Consider the following 25251-nt stretch of genomic DNA (forward strand, 5'->3'; position numbering starts at 1 on the left):
TCTACGACCAGATTTACTAGTGCAGGGTCCCTCCCTATATCCGGATTTACCTCGGCTGGTTTTGACGGCATGGCTCTTGAGTCTTCTGTCTTAAAGGCCAAAGGTTTCTCTATTTCTGTAATCCAGACGATGCTTAGTGCAAGGAAGCCTGCTTTGGCCCGCATCTATCACAGGATTTGGCATTCATTTTTTCTTTGGTGTTCCCACAGAAAATATGACCCTAAAGTTTCCAGGGTCTCGCAAGTGCTTGCTTTTCTTCAGGCGGGTTTTGACTTAGGTCTTCATTTGGCTACCCTGAGAGTTCAGGTTTCTGCATTGTCAGTATGGTTCCTGCGCAGAATTGCTCCCCTGCCAGATGTTAGAACATTTTTGCAGGGGGTTTTCCGTCTGCAACCTCCATTTGTCCCTCTGGTGGCACCATGGGATTTATCTTTGGTTCTCAGGGCACCGCAAGCTTCTCCTTATAAGCCCTTGGATTAGGTAGACTTTAGATGGTTGACAGCGAAGACTTTCTTTCTTCTTGCTATTTCCTCAGCTTGCAAAGTTTCTGATTTGGCGGCACTGTCATATCGCTCTCCATATTTGTTTTTTCATCAAAATAGAGCGGTTCTTCGTACTAGAGAGGGTTACCTTCCAAAGGTGGTATCCCATTTTCATATTACCTTTCTAAAGGTGACTATTTCTCAGGTCTATACACAGGCTGATATCCCTGTCCTGAACAAGGTGACAGCACATTCTACTTTGTCTGTGGGACCATCATGGGCGGATAGACATGGCACCACGGCTGAACAGCTGTGCAAGGCAGACACTTGGTCTTCCGTCCATACCTTTATCAAATTCTATGCATTTGATACTTTTGCCTCCCAGGATGCTTCCTTTGGGTGGCGGATTCTCCTCTGCTCAGGAGTGTCCCCACCCTTAAGGGAACTGCTTTAGGACGTCCCCAAGGTAGATCCTGTGGACCTTATGGATCCTGAAGAAGAAAATCAGAGTTATGGTATAACATACCTCAGTTAACTCTTTTTCTTTTCCACAGGGGACCACCCTGACACACCTGGCCTTAGTTGGGATCTGTTCTTTCCTTTTTTGTATCACTGTTTCCCTCTTTGTATTTTAAGAGTGTTTCTTTGGGTACATTGTACTTCCTTCTCCACTTCCGTCTCTTGCCGTTAGGCTTGTTTACAAACTGAATGCCTGTGGCTGGGGGCGGGGTATATAGGGAGGAGGACCAGTGCATGCTGGGAGCTTCAAAGCTGTAAGCTGTTTGGTGCAATGGATCACTCCAACTACATACCCCAAGGTAGATCGTATGGACCCTATGGACCTCGAAGAAAAAGAGTTAACTGAGGTATGTTATACCATAACTCAGATTTTTTTCATGAACAGAATAAATATTGTTAAAATTATAATATTTTTCGGATAGTAATTTGTATTATTATGTAGATTTAGTGATGAGTGAATTTCCTGCTGCTTGGTTCACATTATGCGGCGCCAATAGTACTCCCTTTAGCTAATCAATTCATTATTTTTTACAGTTTTCCAACACAAGTTGTTTAAAAACATACAAAGCTTTAAAAATGTTGATTTATAATATTTATATAATTTACTATTTCGTTTCTTTAAGTTATTTTTTCCAGAAAAACATTATTTTAAAAGAATTTTAATCAAAAATTACATGTCAAAAAAAGATTTCCCTGTTAAACTTTTTCAGTGCTTCTGTACTTTTATGAACTTTGGGGGTCATTCAGACCCGCTCGCGAGCGCAGGACGCTCGCAAGCGGGTCGATGGTGCGCTACTGCGCATGCGCACGACGGAGGAAGCTCCGTCGTGCGCATGCGCGAGACCCGGCTAGCGATGGGATAGCCGTCGCTCCAGGTCTCGCACCAAAGGGGGCGTGCTGTCGATGTTGATTGACAGCACGCCCCCTTTGGTGGGCATGCCGGGGGCGTGGCTGCCAGACGGAGGCGTTCCCATGGGAACGCCTACCGTCTGAAGTCGGCCCCACTGACATCACTAGTGATGTCAGTGGGAGTGATTTTGGCTCTGATAGAGCCAAAATCACTCCAGGGCTTGCGGCAGCGAGACCCTACCGCAGGATCTCCGTCGCAAGCCCGATGGTCGCGATGGTCTTGACCATCGCGACCATCATCATGGACGCTCGCTATAGCTGTGGGTGCTCACCCACAGCTATGCGAGCGTCCAAGAGGCCGCTCCATTTTCATGGAGGAGGGCCCTGATTCAGAGCGAGCGCTCTGGTCAGAGTGCTCGGCTCTGAATCAGGCCCTCTGAGCTTTACAATGGCTGCGAAACAGTAATGTTGGTAGAAATTGCAAATTTGTTAAGATGTTTCCTCAACTCTAAGTAGATTACATAAAAGAAAACCAAATACCTGTTTTATAATATTAATAGAAATTTAAATGGATAATAAATGTAAACAAGCAAGAGCAAATAACCCAGACATTTTGACTGGATACATCACATCATCACATTACACCATTCAGAACATTTTATTTTAAAAAAGAGAAATAGTTATAGAAGCCTAAAAGAAATAAATCCGCATTACAAATATCCTAAATTGAGCAAATACGTTTGGCAATTTTTTTTTTGTGTGCAATTTAAGTGTGGAATTTTTCCATCATATCACCTATTCTTTCCTTATATTCTGTAAAAAAAAAAATCATCCACAAACTTTATATACAGAAGTGATAATAAAACTATTCTCTCTTCCTGATTTAAAAAAAAAAAAATTATTAAATTTTATATTTATAATGTTTTATTTTTATTGCAATTTACATTCAGGCTTCAGAGAGGACCTGGAAAAGAAATTCAGGTTTGTTTTTGTCTTCCTCAGCAATAGCCCAAAGCATTAGTTTATTTTATTATTGCTTTATTACATAATCGCTCTCTTTACTCTCCTATTAGTTTTATGCTTCCTATTAGTTTATAATGTTCTCTGTAGAAGAGAATTGCACACACATGTGTTCTCTCTGAAAGGGTGAATGCACAGTAGGTAGAACCAGGATTTCTGTACATGAATACAGTGCAACAGCATGATGTTGTATGTGTCTAGATATGGTCCCGTTATAAATTGGTGAAATCCTGTGAGCCTTTTTACCCGGTAAACTACCACTGCTTTTTTCCATTTTGTCCTGTGGTGCGTCACTTTTTTTTTGCAGTTTTCACCTGTCCACCTTCACGCTACAACTCTTGATGTGCTTATTTTATTATTTCAGTGAGTGAACTACATACAGATGTGTTCTCATACATCGTGGCTTCCGTCGCGTCGAACAGCTTCTCTCGTCGCACCAGGTCCTGGGAGCTTTGGCCACGCCGAGTCTCTTTTTCACTCAAAATGTGCATCTTATTCGCACAAATAAATCAACTGGAAGTGACAAAACTACTTTGCTAGATTGCACTGATCAATTTGATGCTCAACATTTGTACATCTGTGTGCCAATCGGCCTGAATCTGTATGCGAAGTGCTACGATGCAGCAGATTTCTCTGACGCCAAGTTTCGCTGTGCTTTACCTGCGACTTTGTACATGTTTAAAACGAATTCCTGTGTGGTTAAAGTGACAGCCAATACACTGAGAGTGGGGTTTGTGCCATGTGAATAAGATGCAAAATTGAAAGAAAAAGATGCTACGCTTCACCTCTCGGAGCGGCTCAGTCGCGTCGAGGCATTTCTCGCCATATGGCGTATTGAAGCTAGTTGTATGAGGACATATCTGTATGAAACAATTTTAGACCTGGTTCATGAAGTCTGTTTTATATGCTACTGTATTACAATGTCAAGAATGTTACTGTACTTCCTCTTTGCATGCAGATTGTTTTTACATGCTGTAAGATGATTGCAGTATGAATTGATACTGTATTGCATATTGCAGTTATAGAATATCGTATACTGCTTAGTCTGTTTGTTTGATATTGTATGGAAAAGGGAACTCCAAATATTTTTTTGAATGAATGATAATAAGATGAATTGCAAATTATTGGTAATTTTTCTGCTGCTGTCTGGTAGGAAAATAATTATTTATCAAAGTTGTTTCTTACGTATCTACTATACTTGTGATGTTGAAATTCCATCTGACATGTATGAATTCTCTTTATTACAACAACACGTGACAGGAAACCACCGATTAAATGAATGCCTGTAAAAACTGCTGCAGTGGTAGAGAATTTAAAATCGTATTTTTAGCCAGAGGGAAGGAGAAAAATTAATACAAATATATGCAAATCATCTTATTATAAATTGGATTATATTATTATTAATTTTTTTTTAAGAGTGTGGACATCTTTTTCAACTAATAGTAGCCTTCTAACACTGTGCTCTTATTAACACTTTGTAGTTACATTTTCAGTTACTTTATCAAAATGCCCGTAGAGCACTATGGGCCTGATTCAGACCCAGACGCTAAGCCGCGAACTCACGCTATGGCCGATAGTTGCTCGTATGCGTCAATATGCGCATGCGCGAGTCACTCAGTGTGCTCGGGAATTGTGCGCTTGTAGTACACAGACTGGACGCTACTTTGAGCGACAGTGTCGTTTGTGGGTGGTAACAGGCGAAGGTGCTTGTGAACGGGGAAATAGTGCTACGAATGCAGGCGTGTCTGGGCGTCAAAACTGCGTTTTATGGGTGTGTATAATTAGCATGGAAGCGTCATTGTACACGTCACTTGGTTGTATTTCAGCCTGCAGTGATCGCAGTGCTTGCGGTGGGGTAGGGTTCTCGATGGTTCTGATTAATCATACACTTCCTGGAGATGACGTGTGTTAAGAAAGAAAGGTGGGCGTCTTTAGACTGGCGTGCGTTCGCTCTGCCGTCGCTCTCTAAGACATAGAGGGCGTTCTTAAGCCTGGCCGTGCGATCGCGGAATTTGCATACCCTTCCCCTGACGGCTGTGAAAGTGCGCTGGGTTGCCTCCGGGTCTGAATCGCCTGCACGTTTAAAGATCTGCACTGCTCATTTTATTAAAGAAATTTTAAAGCGACTGAACTTCCATAATGCACATTATGTTCAACCAGAGATGAATAATATTATAGTATTTTAAAAAGTATGTAAGAAACAGACTTTGCGCCGTTTTTTTAGTATATATCTTTTTCTCTACAGTATTTAAAAAGTATTCAGGAGACACATTTACTTTTTATGGGGTGAATTAACCTGGGATGAGGCATATCCAACTGTCTGAGGTATATCTACCTGGGAGGTATAAAGTCAATTTTTACTCTTGATTCAATATCACATATTGGTTAAACATACCAAAAGCATGGTATTTAAGATCCGGTCGACGTTTCGGTTCTGACATGAACCTTTATCAAGACCTCAAATAGTGTTGGTAAAAATCAAAACAATATATAACACAAGATCTTGAATAGCACTGGAATAAACGTCCTCCGGGACACATGGTCATTGATAGACCCGATGATCCACACAATGGTCCAGGTGTAAGGTCTTCATTATTGGACCCTCATGTCTGTTATATTGTAATATGAGGCATTGGACGTTTATTCCAGTGCTATTCAAGATCTTGTGTTATATATATTTTTTTGATTTTTACCAACACTATTTGAGGTCTTGATAAAGGTTCATATCAGAACAGAAACATCGATCAGATCTTAAATACCATGCTTTTGGTATGTTAACCAAAAGGTGATGTTCAATCATGAATAAAAATTGACTAATCGGATTAATGGAGAGTGCAAATTTATGGTTATATATATATATATAAATATATATATATATATATATATTTATACTCATGTTGTGTATGAAAGAAAATAAAGTGCACAGGTATTCAATTCCCACAAGGGACAGAAGTGTACACTGTAACATAAATATAAACCTAATTAAAAAAAAAATTGCTTCTCACTCTATGGGGTCTATTTACTAAGCAGTGTTAGGAGAAGTGAAGAGTGAAAAGTGATAAGGTGCCAGCCAATCAGCTCCCAACTGCCATTTTTCAAACACAGCCTGTGAGATGGCAGTTAGGAGCTGATTGGCTGGCACCTTATCACTTTTCACTTCTCCTAACACTGCTTAGTAAATAGACCCCTATATGTGAGCGGCAGCTCTGAATCAATAAAATATGGTGGTGAGACACAATAATGAATAATTAAATTGTGAAGGAAAGTAGAGTGTCTCTACTGTAAGTGAAATGAAGTATCCACCATCTAAAGGTGATTGGTGAACATAGATAAAATCAAGAAAAGCTTAACTTGTTGAGGATTTTTTGGTCATACGACCTATCATAGAGATCAGCATATGGTTATTAAAAGAATTAAAACATTGTGTGCACTATAATACACCATTGCACTACTCATACTAAATAAAATTGTGAATATTGTATACATGGATCCTAAGCAGGATCTAGTTGTTATCATAGAACAAAATGCTGTAAATCATCTAACATTGAAAGATTATAGAACTTAAGGAATCTTTAATATTAAAGGGAAGTAATTACATTACACATACAGATGTGTCCTCATAAATTGCTGCAGTTACAGTACACCAAACAAGCCTGTCTGACTCTGCTAGCGCCTAAATGTGTGTTAGTCGCAACGTGATGTGAATAGGACACACCAGGAGACTGTGCTGATTAAAATTATATACGACACATGTATATATGTGTGCGACTGCATCTGTGTACGAAATGCAGCATCCGCGGATTTTTGCCACGCCAAGTTTTATTGTGCTTTGTATACAAACTCAGTCGCAAACATCAGACTGCAACTAAGAAGCATTTTCCGTAGAAAAAGACGCCCAACACTAGCAGAGTTGCACAGGTGGTGAAGTGAGATCAAGATAACAGTATTCATATATCATCTCTGGTAGTGGAGTAGAAGGCTGAGGAGGAGGAGATAGCATTACGGATGGCTTCGAATTTAGTAGTGAAGTAGGTGGCAAAGACAAGGGCAGAAAGGGAAGAGGTAAGGTTTGGCGCGTAATAGCTCAATTTTAAAGCCCAGTATAAAAATAAAGCTGCCCAATATGTGTGCCTTGTGGGAAACTGCTACTATTTAAGTATCAGCCTCTTTATATCTATATATTTATCTGCATTTATCTCTCTGTCTATACAATACATAATTACTGATCCAGCTACATGTGTATTCAATCAATTAATTTGATCCAGCATCTGTTCACTTGTGTGATATAGCCAAATCTTCACATATTTACCTTACGCTACACAGGATGCAAAGAGAATCAAAATGAAAATGTGTGTAAGTGTTTTAATATTATTATGAGCAGAAAGCATGGCGATGCCCGGCTAAAGTCAATGGCATGCTCAAGCTTAGCTGTTTGCCATTGGCTGGCATGCTACAAAATTTGAGTGCACTAACAATTAAAATATAAATGCGTTTTCTTTATCTTTCAAAAAGACAGTTTTAGATAAACATAACTCCTACATAAATATTTAAATATTTCATAAATATATTTATGAAATATCTAAATAAAACATTATAAAATTATAAAAAATATTGATAACGCTGTTTTTTTCTTGAAATCTACTACAGAATAAATGAATATAATGGCTTTTACAACATTTTTTGGTTTGATATTATTATGTCTAAACCTGCTCTGATGGTCAGTAACTCAGTTTTGAAGCCTTGGAGTCAGGACAATTTTTTTTAGTTTTAAATTAGTATATACTTTTTTTATTATAATTTTTGCTGTTTACAAATGATATTATTTTATTATTAATATATTTAGACTATATACCCATCAGCATTTGATTTGCATTGACAAACAAATGCAAGCAAAACCGCATGCTAAATATAGTCAGGTTTGACATTCATTTTTTATAGTATTTATAATCTGTTTAGGGATGTTATTGGTGGTCAGTGTCCTGGCCTCAGTACTTTTAAGCTGTGTTAAAGACAATTAATGTATCAAGAAGCATTGAGAAAACAGCAACACTAATGCAACAAACTCAAATGCATGTAAAAGTATGAGTGCTTGTGTTAATATTGGAAACAATATTAATGAGCCAGCTACAAAATTAAGTGGCAGTTTATTGAAGAAAAGCATTTTGGACAATTTTTTTGAGTTACAGTATGTCATCTCTAGGCTAAAACCCCCAGCCAAAGTTGGCATGTATTCTACTAGTAACATTCCATATGTCATCGTATTTCTCCAGTGTGCTTCCTGAACATATATGGATTACGCAGAGTATTAGGGGTATATTTACTAAATTGCGGGTTTTTAGAAGTGGAGATGTTGCCAATAGCAACTATTCAGATTCTACTTAACATTTAAGTAGCAGCTTCTAGAATAGGGGTGGGTAATGGTATACGTTCAGGAAGCCGGCGGACGTAATACCGACTGCTGGCTTCCAGACTACTTAATCCCGGCGAGGGTTAAATGACAGGCATCTAAATCTAGACGCCTGTCATTTTACCGACGCCGGGAGACCGGTGCCCGGCATCCCGATCGAATGATCGAATGCACACACCCCCAGGAGGTTAGAGTCATGCTAGGGGAAGGGGGGGGTTAGGGTTAGGCACCCCCCTGGTGGACTTAGGTTTAGGCGGTGGGGAAGGGGGGGGTTAGGTTTAGGCACTTAGAGGGGGGATTAGGGTTAGGCACAGGGGGAGGTTAGGGTTAGGCACCCTAAAGGAGGGTTAGGGGGTAAAATTAGGTTAGTTTATACTTACCTTTAGGACTACCTCCTCTGTCGGGCTGCCGCTGCCGTGATTTGAACCGCCAGCCGCATACCATACCATACCGAATACGTGGGTAATAATCGGCCCCCAGATGTTGTAGAACTACACATCTCAGCATGCCCTGCCATAGTTTTGCTATTTGGCTATGCTAAAACTGTTGCAAGGCATGCTGGGATGTGTAGTGAAACAACAGATGCAGGGCCGCTTATTGCCCACCCCTGTTCTAGAAGATAATAGCTAGAATCTGATTGCTATGAGCAACATCTCCACTTCTAAAAACCCAAACTTTAGTAAATATACCCCTAAGAGATTAGCTAAAGACAGCTAACCATAGATTCCATACTCAACAATCATCTTGTAAATAAGGACTGCTTCCTCTGTCAGATCTGAAAATCATGCATGTTCTGCTCATTTTTATCTCAATTTATAAAAAGTATCATTGATGATAAGGCACTTTTTGCTCAATATTTGTATTAAATTTGCCAATTTTACGAATAAATCAAGATAATTCATGGTGAGCTTTACACTAAATCTGTCATCTCTTAATTTAAATTACTTGACCTTAAAAATATTCAGTTTTAATGCTCTTGTACAGCTAGGTGCTAAGCAAAGTAAATTAACAGTGTATGCATCATGTAAATATTACATACATTTAAGTGTTTAGGCACAATACATTAATAACATATTGAAATTTCTCTGAAACTCCAAAACAATTACATTGACTAAGGTTTTGATTTTTTTTTTTGATTTTTTTTTTAATTTTATAATAGTATCACTGAAATTAAGCAAATTCCTAATGTTTTGCAGAGATTCATTAAAAACTAAATAAAAATAGTGCTACAGTGTAGAGTGCAACATCAGGTTTTCTTGAATAAAAGGACGTCATGCAGATATATATTCACAACAACAAAAAAATCATATTTTTATTTCAGTTTCATTTATGTACTATTAACAATTTGCAATTAAAATCCAAACTACTGAGCAAGCAGTTGTTGGATATTAAATTATTTATTAACAGTTGCACTTTTTTTTTTAATTTGTCAGCTCTTTTGCTAAATAAATATTTAATGGATTGGAAAACCTCTGACTGTGTCACAACATTTATTAAGATACAGCTAAGAACTGGACAATAAGGTAACTTACATGGCGAAAGTGTGTGTACTAGGGTAGGATTGGATGCTCACACCCAATTCTGACATGACATCTTCAACTGGCTATATTATAGTACATGTTGTGACGCAGTTTGATGTTTTCCTCCCCTTTAGGACAAGATAAATATTGAGAAAATACAAAAAAATATATAACCAATATTTAGTTGTTAGAGGGGTCTATTTACTAAGCAGTGTTAGACAAATGGCCGTATTCAATTTGAGTCGTCATTTTCGCCTATTTGAATTATCCCCGTATTCAATTACATTGACTTTTCGCCGGTGTGAAAAGTCAATGATAAAAAAACGGGGATAAGTTTTCACCAGCTTCTTGCTGGTGAAAAAAGTGTAGAATTGAGGTTTAGGGGTGCAGGCTTACAAAAAATAGCCTGCACCCCTGGGAGTGTCATTTAAAAGAAAACTGCATCAAAAAAAGTTTAAAAATAATCGGGACACCCCAAAAAAAAAAAGTTTTATTTTGGGGTTAAAAAAAATAAATAGGGGAACAAAGTGCCATACTATCTAAATAAATTTAAGGTCAGGTCCCCATGTATTCATTGCGGGGACAAGCGGCAGGTGCATTTTTGCAGAATTTTAAAAATGGCTTTAGGGACTTAAAAATATGCTTACCCCCATTTTCATGTACCCCAAATTTGATAGGACTAGTTATTTAAATTTGATAGGACTAGTTATTTTCCCCACAAAAAAATTCTAAGTGCTATTCTTCACCACTTCTTCATAGCTGCAAAAATGCACCTGTCACGGCTATTACAAACCCCGACTTCCTTCAGCAGGCAAAAATGGGGGTACCCATAGTGATCCACCATGTCTGGACATCTTTAGGGGGGTCCCAGGCATATTTCCCAAAAATTCCCATTTTTTTTTTTCGTAGATGCTGCGAAAAGTCATTTAAAAAAAACCAGGGATAATTTTAGAATTCCCTTTAGCAGGTGAAAAAAGTATAGACCTGGGGTTTAGGGGTGCAGGCGTGAAAAAAATAGCCTGCACCCTTGGGAATGCCCCCTTAAAACGAAATGTGCAAAAAAAAATAAAAAATCTGGACACCCCCAAAAAATATTATTTTTTGGGTGGTGACAAAAAAAAACAACTAAAAACCACTTCTAAAATAGACAAATTAAATCCACAGGTGTTCCCTTATATGCCTGTTAGGTGCTGATTGGCTGGTACCTTATCTCACTTCACTTTGTCTCCTAACACTGCTTAGTAAATAGACCCCATGATTTGTTATTCACAGACCCCAGTCTTCATTACTTTTTAGTAGTGCTTCAAATCATCCGTATAAACTATACTTTTTAAACTTTGAAATGTATCTATTTATCTACTATATCATAGTGTTAGGCGACTTGATATTCTTCAAGGACGCATGATTACACTTGGTCGTAGTAGTAAGTTAAAAATACATGAATAAAAAATAGAGACACAATATGCCCTTAGACTAAAACCAACTTGTACTTATTTACTTATATTAGATAGATCCCCATTTCTCATTATATCCCTCTGATTGTTCCAACTTGTACTAAATCAAATCTCAGCCATTCTTATTCATCCCTTTAATTCCCTCTGTCCATTAGACTCCTCAAAACCTCCCATTCACACCTTACTGGTAGAACCAGTTACTGTCCTCTACTATTCTAATGTGTAATAACACAATGCCTACAAAACCCCTATATTGCTTTAATTAAGTAAGCAGGAGAAAACAGGTCTCTCCAAGGGATCTCAGATTTGTTAGGCGACCTCCCTGAGTTCTGCATAGGTGGTAACATGATGTGAAGGAAGTCCCATGATGTGAGAGTTGGCTTCTCTGGACAAAGAATAACATCATGCTCAATCTTATTCCATACTGTATGACCTGAGCTTCATCCACTGCCCCAGCTCTTACTCACTAAGAACTGGGGCAATAGATATGATTTGGTGGGGCATAAATAAAGTTGGGATCGACATTGAATAAAGCATAGTTATAGACCTATCTATCTTATATCTATCTCATCGTATTTATCTATGCAGTTATCTGTTCCATAGCTCTAATTTTTGTCATTACTTTTAACAAATAATGCAAAGAGGTTGGTAGGTTTTTTGTTTTTATGCCGAATTTCCATATCACTCATTATTTCCTCATGTGTCTCTTATTGTCTGGGGGGACATCTCAATACAAGTATTTTTTTTTCTATCTTTCAGTATATAGATACTTTTTTATGTTGTTACATTAATTTTTATTTTGTTAAATCATGTTTTGATTTTATTTTAATGTATACTAAAAACAAAATGTTTTCCAACAGGGAAGAAGAACTCCATTCTCCAGCAAAGGTTTCAAAAGGATCTCAACACGGGAATATTCAACAACCAGGAGAGCGAGATACTGAAGCAGATTGTGAAACAAGACAGGGAGATGATAGAAGGGATTCCCTCAGTTAGCTATCAGCAACTGCCAGCTCTAAATTCTAGCACCAGTACATCATTGAGAATCAGGACCCAGTCTCCACCTGTATATACTGCAAACAGTCTTTCTCATGGAAACCTACAGTCTCCGTCACCAAGTCCACAAACACCACAGCAAGCTGCTATGTTTTCACCTTCCTCCTTTACTGGGGCTGTTTGTAGTCCTTCAGTACAGAGCCCACTGGCATGCCGAACATTTCATTACAGTTCCCCCACTGCATCACAACTTTCATTAATGCAACAGCAGCAGCCAGTGTCTGGTGCAATGCCAACCAATGAAGTTCACAAGAGCACTCAAGCTCTACCAAATTCCAACCTAACGAGAGAAGTGAGGCCTCTTTCTGCTTCACAGCCTTCTTTGCCCCATGAGATCTCTACTCTAGTGGCAAAGCCACATCCAACTGTAGGGGAGTCATTGTCCTCCCTGCCACAACCTGTATCCAATGTTCAAGGTACAGGTGGTCAGTCTGGAAATCGGTGCAATGTCCCTCCACGGGTTGCCCTGTTTCGCCAGATGTCCTCGGGAGCACTACCCCCTGCAAGACCTGGAGCTACATCGGCTCCAGCTCCCAGTAAAGATTCCTCCACAGTACCAACCACAGACACAGACACAGACAAACCACGTTATGCTTCAAATTTATGATGCCTCTTACCTGTACATATTGACAGCACTGTAATAAACTGAAAACATCCCAAAAAGAGACTCTTTTAATCTTTAGAATCCTAATATCTATTACGAAGAAATATTTTAGATGGCTCAAGCATACATAAAGAATGTAAAAAATATATATAAACTGTTTAGCACTGAAACTTCCTTGAATATAAATTCATATACATATGTGTGTCTTCCTTTATTTTAAACATTAAACATCTTTTTTTGTAACTTTTTTTCCCATTGTGTACACATTTCCAAATCATTTCTGCTTCATTTTCTAAATTAAGAGGAGGGAATCACATTTACATGTACAGTAACTGGTAATTATCATTCATCTTAAAGACTACAAATTTTTTTATAAAAATTTATTTTCTAATTTTAGTCAGTTTTCGTGTCACAGAAAATGACGCTTACTATAATATTGTTATTTTTCTTTTAAATCAATATGTATTTATTTTTTAAATAATACAAAACATATAGTACAGATAGATTTTTTTTTTTCAATTTTCTTCCCTGAGTTTATACCACAGTCAAAATGATTTTTTCTTATTTCAATTATTTTACTAATGATAATATGTTCGCTTTAGATATGGTCCCTTGTTGCAAAGATTAAAACTTGCATGCCCCCTGTACATACAATATTTTCACTGAAAAATGCAAACAAATTTGCTGATTGCTTTCACTAACCTTCACTGTTTTTTGTTTTTTATTTCCTTTTTCATTTTATCGTAAATATTACAGATGTCTATTGCATGGTTTCTATTAAAGCGGAGTCTAATTGGATCAACTATAGGGATAGCAGAACAATATATAATCTCAAGGTTTTTTGAAAATGTATAGAAACATTGTTTGCCTGAACAAATTCTAGAACACTGATGTCTTTTCGACTACCATTTGTTGGCTTCTTGTGATATGTACTTTAAACATTCCTACATTGTGTCTTCGAATTCCATTTTCGCTAGTGACCATTTGAAAACTATGACTTCATATGGTGTCGAGACACGCACGGTTTGCTCTGTGTATAATGTAAAGGATCAGTATATCCTAAGGCATGTAGTATAAAAGCTTAGCCAATAGTTATAACATTTAATAAATGTATTTTCTAAAAAATAAAATGGGGGTGGGGCAATAATGAAGGAAAAGAGCAGTGGGATAAACTGTTTTATAAAAGCCAAACTTCATGTTTAAACCTTAAATTAGTCTTGTGATTTAGATGACTTCTTGATTAAGTATGTTCATTAGAAATCATTTGTGCCTAAAATCGTCAAGCTCTGTATACTTTGGAAGCTTTCATCGTGATGACATTTGTACTGAATCGTATATATTAGGTGTACATAAATTCATTTCTGCAATACAGGCCTGTGTGATTAGATCACCTTTTACCATAGAACCTTATTTTAGGGCTGTAAATAGTATGCTTTATGTGCAAAAGCAAAGAAGAAAAAAAAAGCTTTATTAACGACCAAGTGCAATGTTCTACAGCAAGAATTTCTGCTATTACACTTGTATGCCTTTTGTTGAGAGTACTTATAGGGAACACGAGTTCTTTACTGTAAAAAGACGGTCATAATGTAGAATAACAGAACAAATCGCGGTGATAGAAAATGTGACACACTGTATATAATAATTATGTTACACTTCCAAAAACTTGAACTTTATTTTACCTCTTTATGTCCTATTTATCCTAAAAATACAACAGTTTGAGAAGTCAGGAAGGTCTAGTGTTTGTACAGTTGAAAACCCAGCTCTTTAATGTTTGTCCTCCGTGATATATGTCACCTAATTACTATCCAGAGTTCTGGAAGTAAAATAAGTTCGGCTTACTTAAAAGCGGAAGCGGATGTGGTATTTATGTATTTGGTTATATTTAAGAGGTTTGAAGGTTTGGGCAGATTTTTCAGTTGCGAATGTTGTGACGTATGTGCGTATGCTTTTCAATTACGTACCATCAAAACCATTCACTTAGGACGATAATTAAAACAACTACTTTAGGGTAAATATATATATATTTTTTTAAATAATTATTCCAGGTGAAGTTATTTTTCTTAGAATTAAGAATATCAGATGTCTCTGGAACAATACAATTGGCATAAATAGACTCCTATAACTTTTTATTGTTAGAATAAACAAAAGGTGACTTTTATGAACTGAGAAATTGAGGATCCGTGCATAAAGATTTTAGATGAATTAACTTAGCCTATTAGGGGGAAGAAGTTGCTCGTAGCAACCAATTGGGTTGTAGTTATCTTTTATCTAGCACATTCTATAAAATGATAGCTATAATCTGATTGGTTTCTATGGGCAACTCCTACCCATCTCTGCCCTACATTTCTGATCTATGAATTGGGGTCAGGGGCGTGTCTCTAGCACAATGGGGGTGTGCATAGTGCTTTTGATGCGCTATGCTTTCTCTTAGCCGCTATACCGGCAAACACCTGTTCAATGACGCATGTGGTAGTATGCAAAGCAGTATTGAGCAGTACTTACCCCCTACCTTCGCCACCATGGGACAGGCATTGAGCAGGAAAGAGCAATCAAATTGGGAATGTCCTGCTTAAATTAGGCCAGTTGTATGTAATTGTGGCTGCTCCATTGCAATTAACAAATAGCGTTGCCAAATATTTATTTTTCATAGTCTATTGCTCCAATTGGCTACAGCCCAGTGTGATCTTGCGAGCATTCTAATGCACTTATTGGCTGCACAGAATTAAGAATGGAAATATACTGTAGCGCTAATAGATAAAGTGTAATTGTTACATCTAAATAAATGAATAATGAAGAATTGCTAATAAAGGACTTGCAGTCCAGGATTTGTTTATATGTAACAATAACACTTTATCCATTAGCACTGTGTTCCCCTTCTTAATTCTAAGTACATAGATCTCTTTGAGATCAATAGAAGGTATTGACACCGCTCCTCACAGCTGCTGGCTAATAGTGTAGTAGCGCCATCTTGAGGGCTTTTTTTCTATTACTTACTGTCTGCACGCTCATCTACATCAGATTCCTGAATGCTGGGCCACCAAACAAACTGCGGGCCCGGGAGAGACAGGGGGCTTAGCCAAATTTTGGGAGACATTGCCACTGCACTTCAGGAAGAAAAAAACAATTAAAAACACTAGAAGACAGCTCCTGAGGGAAGAGCCAAACTGTGGAGTGAGACATTTTGCCTCCTCCACAGCTTGCCGGCCCCTCAGACGATGCCAAGCCCAGGTAATCAGTACACGCCCCTCCCACCCTTTCGGCACCCCTTAGTGAATGTTCTAATAACATGATTGACTATTGTTCATTCTAATGCTCCACTTGCTTCCCTTGCAATAGTTATTCCAGGACTAGGGAAAAATAAAAATAAAAATAAAAGACCTAGGGGGAGATCTCTCAAAATCTTCTAAAGAGGACAAGTAGAGAAATTGACCATAGCAACCAATCAGCTACTAGCTATCATTTATCTAGTATATTCTATAATATGAGAGCTGGCATCTGATTGGTTGCTTCTCCATGAGTCTTCTTTAGAAGATTTGATAAAACTCCCTCCTAGCGTCAATAGGTCAAAAGTTGTTATGTAACCAGGTCTCTGTTGGGTAAATTAAATATACTGTGTAATCAAACTGATATATCAGTATGATAAATAGCATACAGTACAGTAACCTATTGGTCTGGAATAAATTGAAACTAGGTGGTATCGATGATTCAGCCAACAATTACCATCAATAATCAGCTTGAAATTTTGATCTCATTTATAGTTTTAAGAAGATCATTTAATCAGTAATTTTCCAACAAGTTTGAGCTTATTGTGCCTATGATCACTATTTTTCCATTGTAAATTATATATTCTTTTATTTGTAATTTTAAATATTTTATTTATAATAATTGTAGTGATAAACTTTTATTGTTTAAGAACATTTTTTTTAAATAAAATACAGGATAGCTGGCTACCCAGATGCAGACCTAGCGTTTGGCCTACAGGTAGAGATGTGTGCAGACCCCGTGTTTTGGTTTTGGTTCTAAAACATTGTCGTTTTTGAATGTGGTTTTGGCAACACCACCCTCAAGTGTTTTGGTTCAGTTTTGGGTATAGATTTCTAAAAATTTATAAAAACAGGTGAAATCATGTAACATGGACCTGTTTTTTGTTCCTATAGTATTATTAGCATCAATAACATTAATTTTGATCACCTCGCAGCCCCTGAAATCAAGAGGTAGGGGCATAAAGGCAATCCAAAATACGCGAAATCAGGTTTTTAGATCCAAGTTCTGAATTTGCAAGAAGACCCGAGTCAGGACTTGGTTCTACTCGGGAACCCAAAGCATACTTGCTAACTTTTTGTCGGCACTGCAGACAGAGGTGTGCGGGTCTGGGGGCATGAAAAAGCAATTGCATCATCATAGCCCTGCCCTCCTCTATGCAATGAGGTGATTAGTGGCATTGTGAAGCAGGGCCGGAGCCACAATGACGTGATTCAATGCTGGGGAAGTGGGTGGCCCCAGCATCTGGGAGACTTGCCCAGCTGTCCAGCGATGATGATGCACCAAAGTGATCCGAGCCAGAACTCAGTTCGGCTCGGAACACCAAAGATTGGGTGTGTTCGGTTTTCAGCAAAACCGAACCACTCAACTAAACTTACAGGCTGGATTTGTTCACAATTTAGCTCCATCTATTTTTTACCACAATCAGGATAATTGACTAAATCACACGCCCTTGTTGTTGTCGGTTATTGACTGCAATCTGGTCATCTGGTAGGAGAAATCTGCAATCTATGCAGACTATCACTGGCCTGATGGCAACATAATAGCGATCTGATCAGAAGAAATGTATGGAATAAAAAAAGATTGATTAATTAATTAACTTATTCTTATTGGATTTCTGTTTGTTTTGACCGTGTTACCCAACTAATTGTTTCATGAGTGAACAGTTTAAAGATAGCCCTAATTTTGGTGTAGTAACCAAGATAATTTTCAGGCTACAGTAAACTACTGTAAGTATCGTCTTTTGGGATCTACAAATATGCAAGTTCAGTACATTCGTGTGAAATAGGCTTTTCCTCTTTCCTCTGATAATGATTTCAACTTTGGTAGTTGAGGTACAATATTCATTGTTAAAATAATGTTTGTTTTCATGTCAATGCCCCTGTTTCAATATATAACTGTAAAATGTGTTACTGTAAACTATGCACTTGAAAAAAAGCTAATCCAGATTGCACTGTACGCATTGTTGTATTGAATAACAGAATAAGTATATGCGAGTCAGAAACTGTTTAGGAGACTGTTTAGGAGATTTCTTTATCCAGGACCCAGATTGTGGGAGCTATTTAATAAAATGCGTTAGGTAAGACTGACTTTCTAAAATAATCTATTGACACAAAATCATCCTCTTGGTCTGTAAGGTTTCATTTACTGCTACATTTGGACCAGTCTCAGGTGATAGGTGTATCCACAGCGGAACTGAAAGGCAGACCTAAGAAAAATGTAAAGAATAACTATTAATAATTGCAAAATAAATAGATAAAAATATGTTTTATATATACATATATATATATATATATATATATATATGTATATATATAAAATAAAGAATTGACCAGTAAAAAATTATATTCAAGGTAACATTTATTATAGATTTTTTTTCTTTTTTGAAATCCTGAGATGGCAATAGCAGAACGAGTATTATGTTATTATATATACCGCCATGATGCCTGTTAAAATATTTCCTTGTGTTTTACTTGGAGAAGATTTCTTTCTTTTAATAAGGCCCCGAAGATGTCAGCTTCATGACCTATAGTTCCAAACGAACATATTTTTAAAATTATGTAAGTAGCCTATTTACCAAAATGTGCAATTTAGTCCTGAAAATAAACATTCGTTATCACTGCATATAGCAGTGATTTGGAATGTGTTATAGGGGCAATAGACCATTTGCTGGTACACGGGCTCTGATTACAGCACGTCTCGGTAACGACTAAATCGTAAGGTGATAGCTAACAATATAACTTTACTTCAGGGTTTGGACACTTCCACGCAACTGTGTATGTGTGGCCTTGATACAGCATATGTGCAAATCAAAAGTCATGCAGTATACATCTGGAAGAAATCCAGCTAAACAAGGAGAGGTCAGAAGATCTCTATCTGGCTTCACCAATAAGGGAAAGTGAGCAAACACCATCGTATGAGCTTGTTAAATAGTCCTAAACGTTATTCTTCTGTACAATGTTTTTAATCACATGAGCATTGCACAATTGCCTTTTTTTCCAGCAAGGAATTTCTTTTACTTGGTTTGAATGAGACAGGTCCATTTTGCTCATAAAAAGTCTGTCAACAGGAGAAATTAGTAGTGATGGAACCTTACAGTCTTATTGCATTTATTTGCAGTGAGTCTTGATCGGCATAGGACTTATATGGCTGAAGAGGGCATCCCAGGGCTGGATGTGAGTGTCATGTGAAACAAAGTTGTTTGTAATTTGTATACACACACACACTTAGCCCAGGAAAAATAAAATAAATATACATACTTGCCTGTCTCCACTGTGCTCCCCACCCCTATACCAGGCATTTCAAGACAGTATTATATAAATATTTACAGACGTGTGTTACTATGTTATGGTGCATACACACGGGACGATCGTCAATGATAACGATGCCGTTGAACGATCTCCCTGGTGAGCTGGAAGATCAATATCGATTATCCAACCCACCAGCAATGGCCAACCGCAGGTCCCTATAGTAACCTAAACAAAAACAAAAGAAGGTGTCCCACCCTAGCGCCAATTAATCACAGCACTAATGGGTACTTATCTTAGGTGTAATGATAACATCTTTTTCCTTGATCTAGTTAACACCATCTTGTTGTAAACCCTATAGTAATCTGGTTGATATCGACCAGGTTAGCCTGCATGCACAGGCGATGGACGATATCATTATCGTCCATACGTGCCCGCGCACCATAGGTCGTAGGGCACCGAAAAATGCATGATATGAATGATAATGATATGATCAATATCGTTATCGTTCATATCATCCATTTTAATTGCACCGTGTGTACGCAACATTACACATACTGAATGTCTGGGAGGGAGTCCATGTAACTTTTTCTTTCTTGTGAAGTGTGGCTGAGCGAAGCATGGCATGATGTTGCACTGATAAAGTATTGCACCAAGTTTGAAACACTTTAGAGAACATTCTTTGGGCTTTTATTTGTATTCTAGGATAAAGACTATTTCCTTTAGATACCCTAACTGTTATAAATGGAAAAATCTCAAATTCGTTCAAAGATCTCCCCTTGAGGTGTGACGTACCTACTCTCTCAGAAGGTGAAGGAGACTCACAATTTTTTGGAGTAGTTTCCGAGACTCCTGAAAAAGTGGGTATATATCCCGCATCCCACCCACTTCCTAGGGAAGTGGGCAGAAAAGGGAGATAATACCTGGAATCACAGGTCAGTAGTGAGGGGACAGGGCAAAATATGTGGGCTGCATTCAAAAGCAGCAAGTATTTAGCTTGCATAAATAAATAAATACAATAATAAATAAATGATTTACACCCCTTGCATTACAACATGGTTTGTTCTGTGCAAAGTTACATCTTTTTCTTTTTAAGCAGTGTTGGGCTACCATTTTAGTCCTATACATTTTATGCATTGCATTCAAATGCAGGAAAAAAAATGGATCTGTGATTCACGACATTTTGTAGTGACGGGCTGGGCCTAACAACCGAAGAGCCCAACTCTGCCCACAGATTAATAATTTGTATTTCTTAGAGAGGAGAAAGATGTACACGAACCATAGGGTTTGCGTACATCTCTGGGTTAGTTATGGAGCCCTTTTGTACCATGAAAACCAGAGCAGTCATCATATTTTATGTATGAAAGGTAAATATTCAAACAATAATTACATCAGATCTTGTACAAATAACATGGTCCAAGCTTATTTTCAAAAATTAAAATGAGCGATTCACATAATTTTAATACTTAGTAATAATAATTTGCAATTGATTAGTAACTTTTTGTCGCTTTCTGGTGGGAAAATGAGCATATACTAAATGTGTTTCTAACCTAGGATTTGTGTATGAGATCTGACGTGTTTCTAGTGTTTTGCTTTTAGTATCATTTACATTTTTTAGGTCAAACCTGTTGAGATTAAACCACTTGCAAAAGCCACCATTTAGTAAATATACCCATATGTTTTAATTTGTAGTACAGGTTGAGTCTCCCATATCCAAATATTCCGAAATACAGAATTTTTTTTAGCATGACTGAGATAGTGAAACCTTTGCTTTTTGATGGTTCATTGTACATATAACCTAGTTTAAAGCACAAATGATTAAAAATATTGTATACAATTACCTTCAGGCTTTGTGTATAAGGTGTATATGAAACATTAATTAATTTCATGTATGAACATAAACTTTGTTTGAGCCACAAAATTATTGAAAATATTGTATAAAATTACCTGCAGGCTCTGTGTATAAGGTGTATATAGAACATAAAAGCATTATGTGCTTAGCTTTGGGTCCCTTTCCCAAGATATTTCATTATATTATGCAAATATTCCAAAATACGGAATATTCCAATATCCAAAATACCCCTGGTCCGAAGCATTTTGGATATGGGAGACTCAACTGTTCTGCAGACTGCAGTTAATTGTTATACACTATACTACAGGTTAACACTTAACACTGCGTAGAAGTTTAATAAATATTGTTTTTCAACCATAATGCAGTAAAATATAAATAGTGTTTACAGACAATCTTATTAATACTGTGTGAATATACATTCAAATAAGTGGATATCTTCTACAGTATTTTCAGAAAAGAAATTAAAATAGTATATTTTAGCCACCAGTGAAGCATTAGATTGACTAGTCAAGTTAAGATTGATGAAAGCTAACATCTGATTGGCTGCTATGAGTTAAATGTGTCTTGGTAGCTGACTAGCAAACAAAGACCTATCATTTTACTTCTGATTAGCATTGGCCTAACATTGCATTTTTCCTGGTGTTATTTTCTCTCCCACTTACTGTACAAGTCCAGTTACAAGACTGCTGACTAAGAACATCTAGTACAAAGGAGCGAGAATTAATAGACCTATAATCATAGTGTCCTATTTCTGTCAACAGTTCTGAATTTTAAGTATGGCTTATCTGAAGACAATACATTATCTCAGCAATAGCTGGATGGAAATAAAAATAATTAGCTATTGTGCAAAAAATCAACAAAGCTTGTGGGTGGTATTGGAATTTAAAAGAAAAAAAATATACCCTTAAATGTGTTTTCTTAAATCCATGTACAGTCGAATATATTATGTGTTGTTTTACACTTTATGCATCCTAAATTCTGCTATGTATAATTAAACTGTAGATTTCTTTTCATGAATTACTAACAAATGTTTATTGCTAATTAATAATTATTTCAGATACTAAATTTAAGATGAAATAGCCTTCTGTTAATATATGTTTTACATATTAAATACATTAATTTGTTTTAGTGAACCTTTTAAGTTCTAAACAAACGTGAGCACAATTTAAAAGCAATTTAACGAAAAATAGCTTTTTTTTCTTTTTCAATAACAACAAAATATTTTAATTGACAATATTTTTAGTGAAATAGTAAAATATTGATTGCATTAGTTCTGGCTAATGTGACTGGGTTGCTTTAATGTCAGTACTCACACAACAGGCAATAAGCATTTTGTTAACATATTTTATATTGTGTGGACTCAAACATGCCACTAATTTGCACTGAACCATGCTACAAATAATAACCTAAATTATGCCCCAGTACCTTATGCATTAATCAAACATGGTGTATAAATATAGGCCTTCCATGACTCTAGTAAATGTCTTCATTTAAAATCTGTAAATGCAACAGAAATTTGCATGGTGTCAACAATTTATAATAATAATTTAATTTATTTAGCAGTCTTTCTCCAATAGGGTGCTTAACAGGTGGCAAAAACATGATACACACATTTACATTTTCAAAACAGTACAGAAAATATGAACTTATGGTATTCCTGAAAATTTAGCAATACTCAGCATGTGTTTTATTTAGGGTGAATTTCATGCCTATACACAGTGGAGTCAGCTACTTTTAAACTTAATAAATTTAAGGAAAAACAATAAATGGGCAGACTTGAATGCTTAAGGTTTCAGTCCACTTATCTCATTCAAACTTACAAATAAACCTGTTAATGTCTACTGTAACAAAGCTGATCTTGCCACTCAACTGAAGGGCTTAATATGGAGTAAGTCTCCAATTTCGGTTAACATTCAGTAGTTTGGTACATGGGCCATACAGCCAAAGACCCTTCTGGGCATCACTGGTGCCTGTTAGTGTGGCCAAATGGTGACTTCGGACCAGGCCATCACAGCATTTTCCAACATTACTGATAATAATTCAATTGTTGTTTTTAGTTCAGACCATTACCAGGCATCAAGAACATTGTGCTGTTGCACACCTTGTACTAATTGAATAATTACTGAACCTGACTGTCACCTATGACTAAATTAAGTGTTTTTGTACCTAAGATAATAATAATTTTATATATATATATATATATATATATATATATATATAATCTATCACATTCCCCCAATACATCTTAGGGCACTTAGAGAAATTAGACAGTACATTCTACTAGGCCAGGCACGCATGTTCTTCAGTGAACGTCCTTGAGTGTAAAGCACATAAAAAATAATGTAGTGCTGTTAGTATTGGAAAGTTGGTGATATAGGTAAAAAGGGACATTTTATGGTTAATAGTTTATATTGGTCTTACAGTAACACCAGGAACTAGGCAATGAACAAGGCAAAGACATTTCATAATCTACATATATAACATACATACATAATATACATATTTATATTTTCCATTGCATTAGTGGGTGCTAACTTGTGTTATTTCTTTTTTAACATGAGCTGCAGTAAATCCAAAATTCAACATGAAAATTACTATTTTATACAGGTACTTTTGCTATGTTTTTGTACTTAAAAAAAATATTCCCTGCAAATTGATGCATTCATTAAAATACAAAACATACAAGCTTTCACACTTTATTATATAATTTTAAATAGTAATAATTATAGAGCATATGTATGTTTGCAAGATAGCTTTGTTACATGTAGCTATTTATCAAAGCAGTTATCAAAAAATCAAAGCTATACAAAGTTGATTTTTATTACAAACCAAATATATTTTGGTGACTCACTTTTTCCACTATAAAACATTACACTATGGCAAGAAAATGTAACAATCCGACCAGTTTTTTCAGCCACCATATTATTTTATTTAATAAAATATTAGATAATTTTTTTCTTTAATATAACTGTTTATGAATTGACTGTAATCAACAAATATAATAACTATAAAAATTTAGTAAAATAGGAAAAGCAAGCACGCAGAAAGAAGTTCATCATTTAGAAGACTGGTACAGTAGGTTAATTTTGTAAGAATGTAATGTAATCTCCATCATGAAGATTGCTTTGGATTAGCTCTACTATTTCTATGTTGTTTGGAAAACTAACATTTAACTTTGAATACTTAGAGACATGCAGTCAGGTGCATAAATATTGGGACATTGACAGAATTTTCATATTTTGGCCTCTATTCACCACCACAATGGCTTTGAAATGAAACAAACAAGATGTGTTTTAACTGCAGACTTTCAGATTTAATTTGAGGGTAATTACATCCAAATCAGGTGAACGGTGTAGGAATTACAACGGTTTCTATATGTGCCTCCCACTTTTTAAGAGGCCAACAGTAATGGGACAAACTAAACAATCCTAAATCTAACTTTCACTTTTTAATACTTTGCTGCAAATCCTTTGCAGGCAATTACAGCCTGATGTCTGGAATGCATAGACATCACCAGACACTGGGTTTCATCCCTGGTGATGCTCTGCCAGGCCTCTACTGCAAATGTCTTCAGTTCCTGCTTGTTATTGGGGCATTTTCCCTTCAGTTTTGTCTTCATCAAGTGAAATGCATGCTCAATCGGATTCAGGTCAGGGGATTGACTTGGCCATTGCATAACATTCCACTTTTTAGCCTTAAGAAACTCTTTGGTTGCTTTTGCAGTATGTTTCAGGTCATTGTTCATCTGCACTGTAAAGCGCCGTCCAATGAGTTCTGAAGCATTTGACTGTATATGAGCATATAATATTGCCCGAAACACTTCAGAATTCATTCTGCTGCTTTTGTCAGCAGTCACATCATCAATAAATACAAGGGAGCCAGTTCCATTGGCAGCCATACATGCCCATGCCATGACACTACCATCACCATGCTTCACTGATGAGGTGGTAGGTTTTGGATCATGTGCAGTTCCTTTCCT

General features: G+C 36.7%; 1 protein-coding gene across 1 annotated transcript in view; it reads left to right on the top strand.

The window, feature by feature from the left end:
• HCN1 (hyperpolarization activated cyclic nucleotide gated potassium channel 1) overlaps positions 1–13072 on the top strand; it is a 478812-nt gene extending 465740 nt beyond the window's left edge. The window contains exon 9 of the mRNA XM_088469496.1: positions 12112–13072. Coding sequence (XP_088325622.1) covers positions 12112–12914 — 803 coding nt within the window. The 3' untranslated portion in view covers positions 12915–13072. The remainder of the gene's footprint in view (positions 1–12111) is intronic.
• Positions 13073–25251: the final 12179 nt, after the last annotated feature.

The sequence above is a fragment of the Taudactylus pleione genome, unplaced genomic scaffold (genome assembly GCF_031769625.1).
Source record: "Taudactylus pleione unplaced genomic scaffold, aTauple2 ptg000092l, whole genome shotgun sequence".
NCBI classification, from domain to species: Eukaryota; Metazoa; Chordata; class Amphibia; order Anura; family Myobatrachidae; genus Taudactylus; species Taudactylus pleione.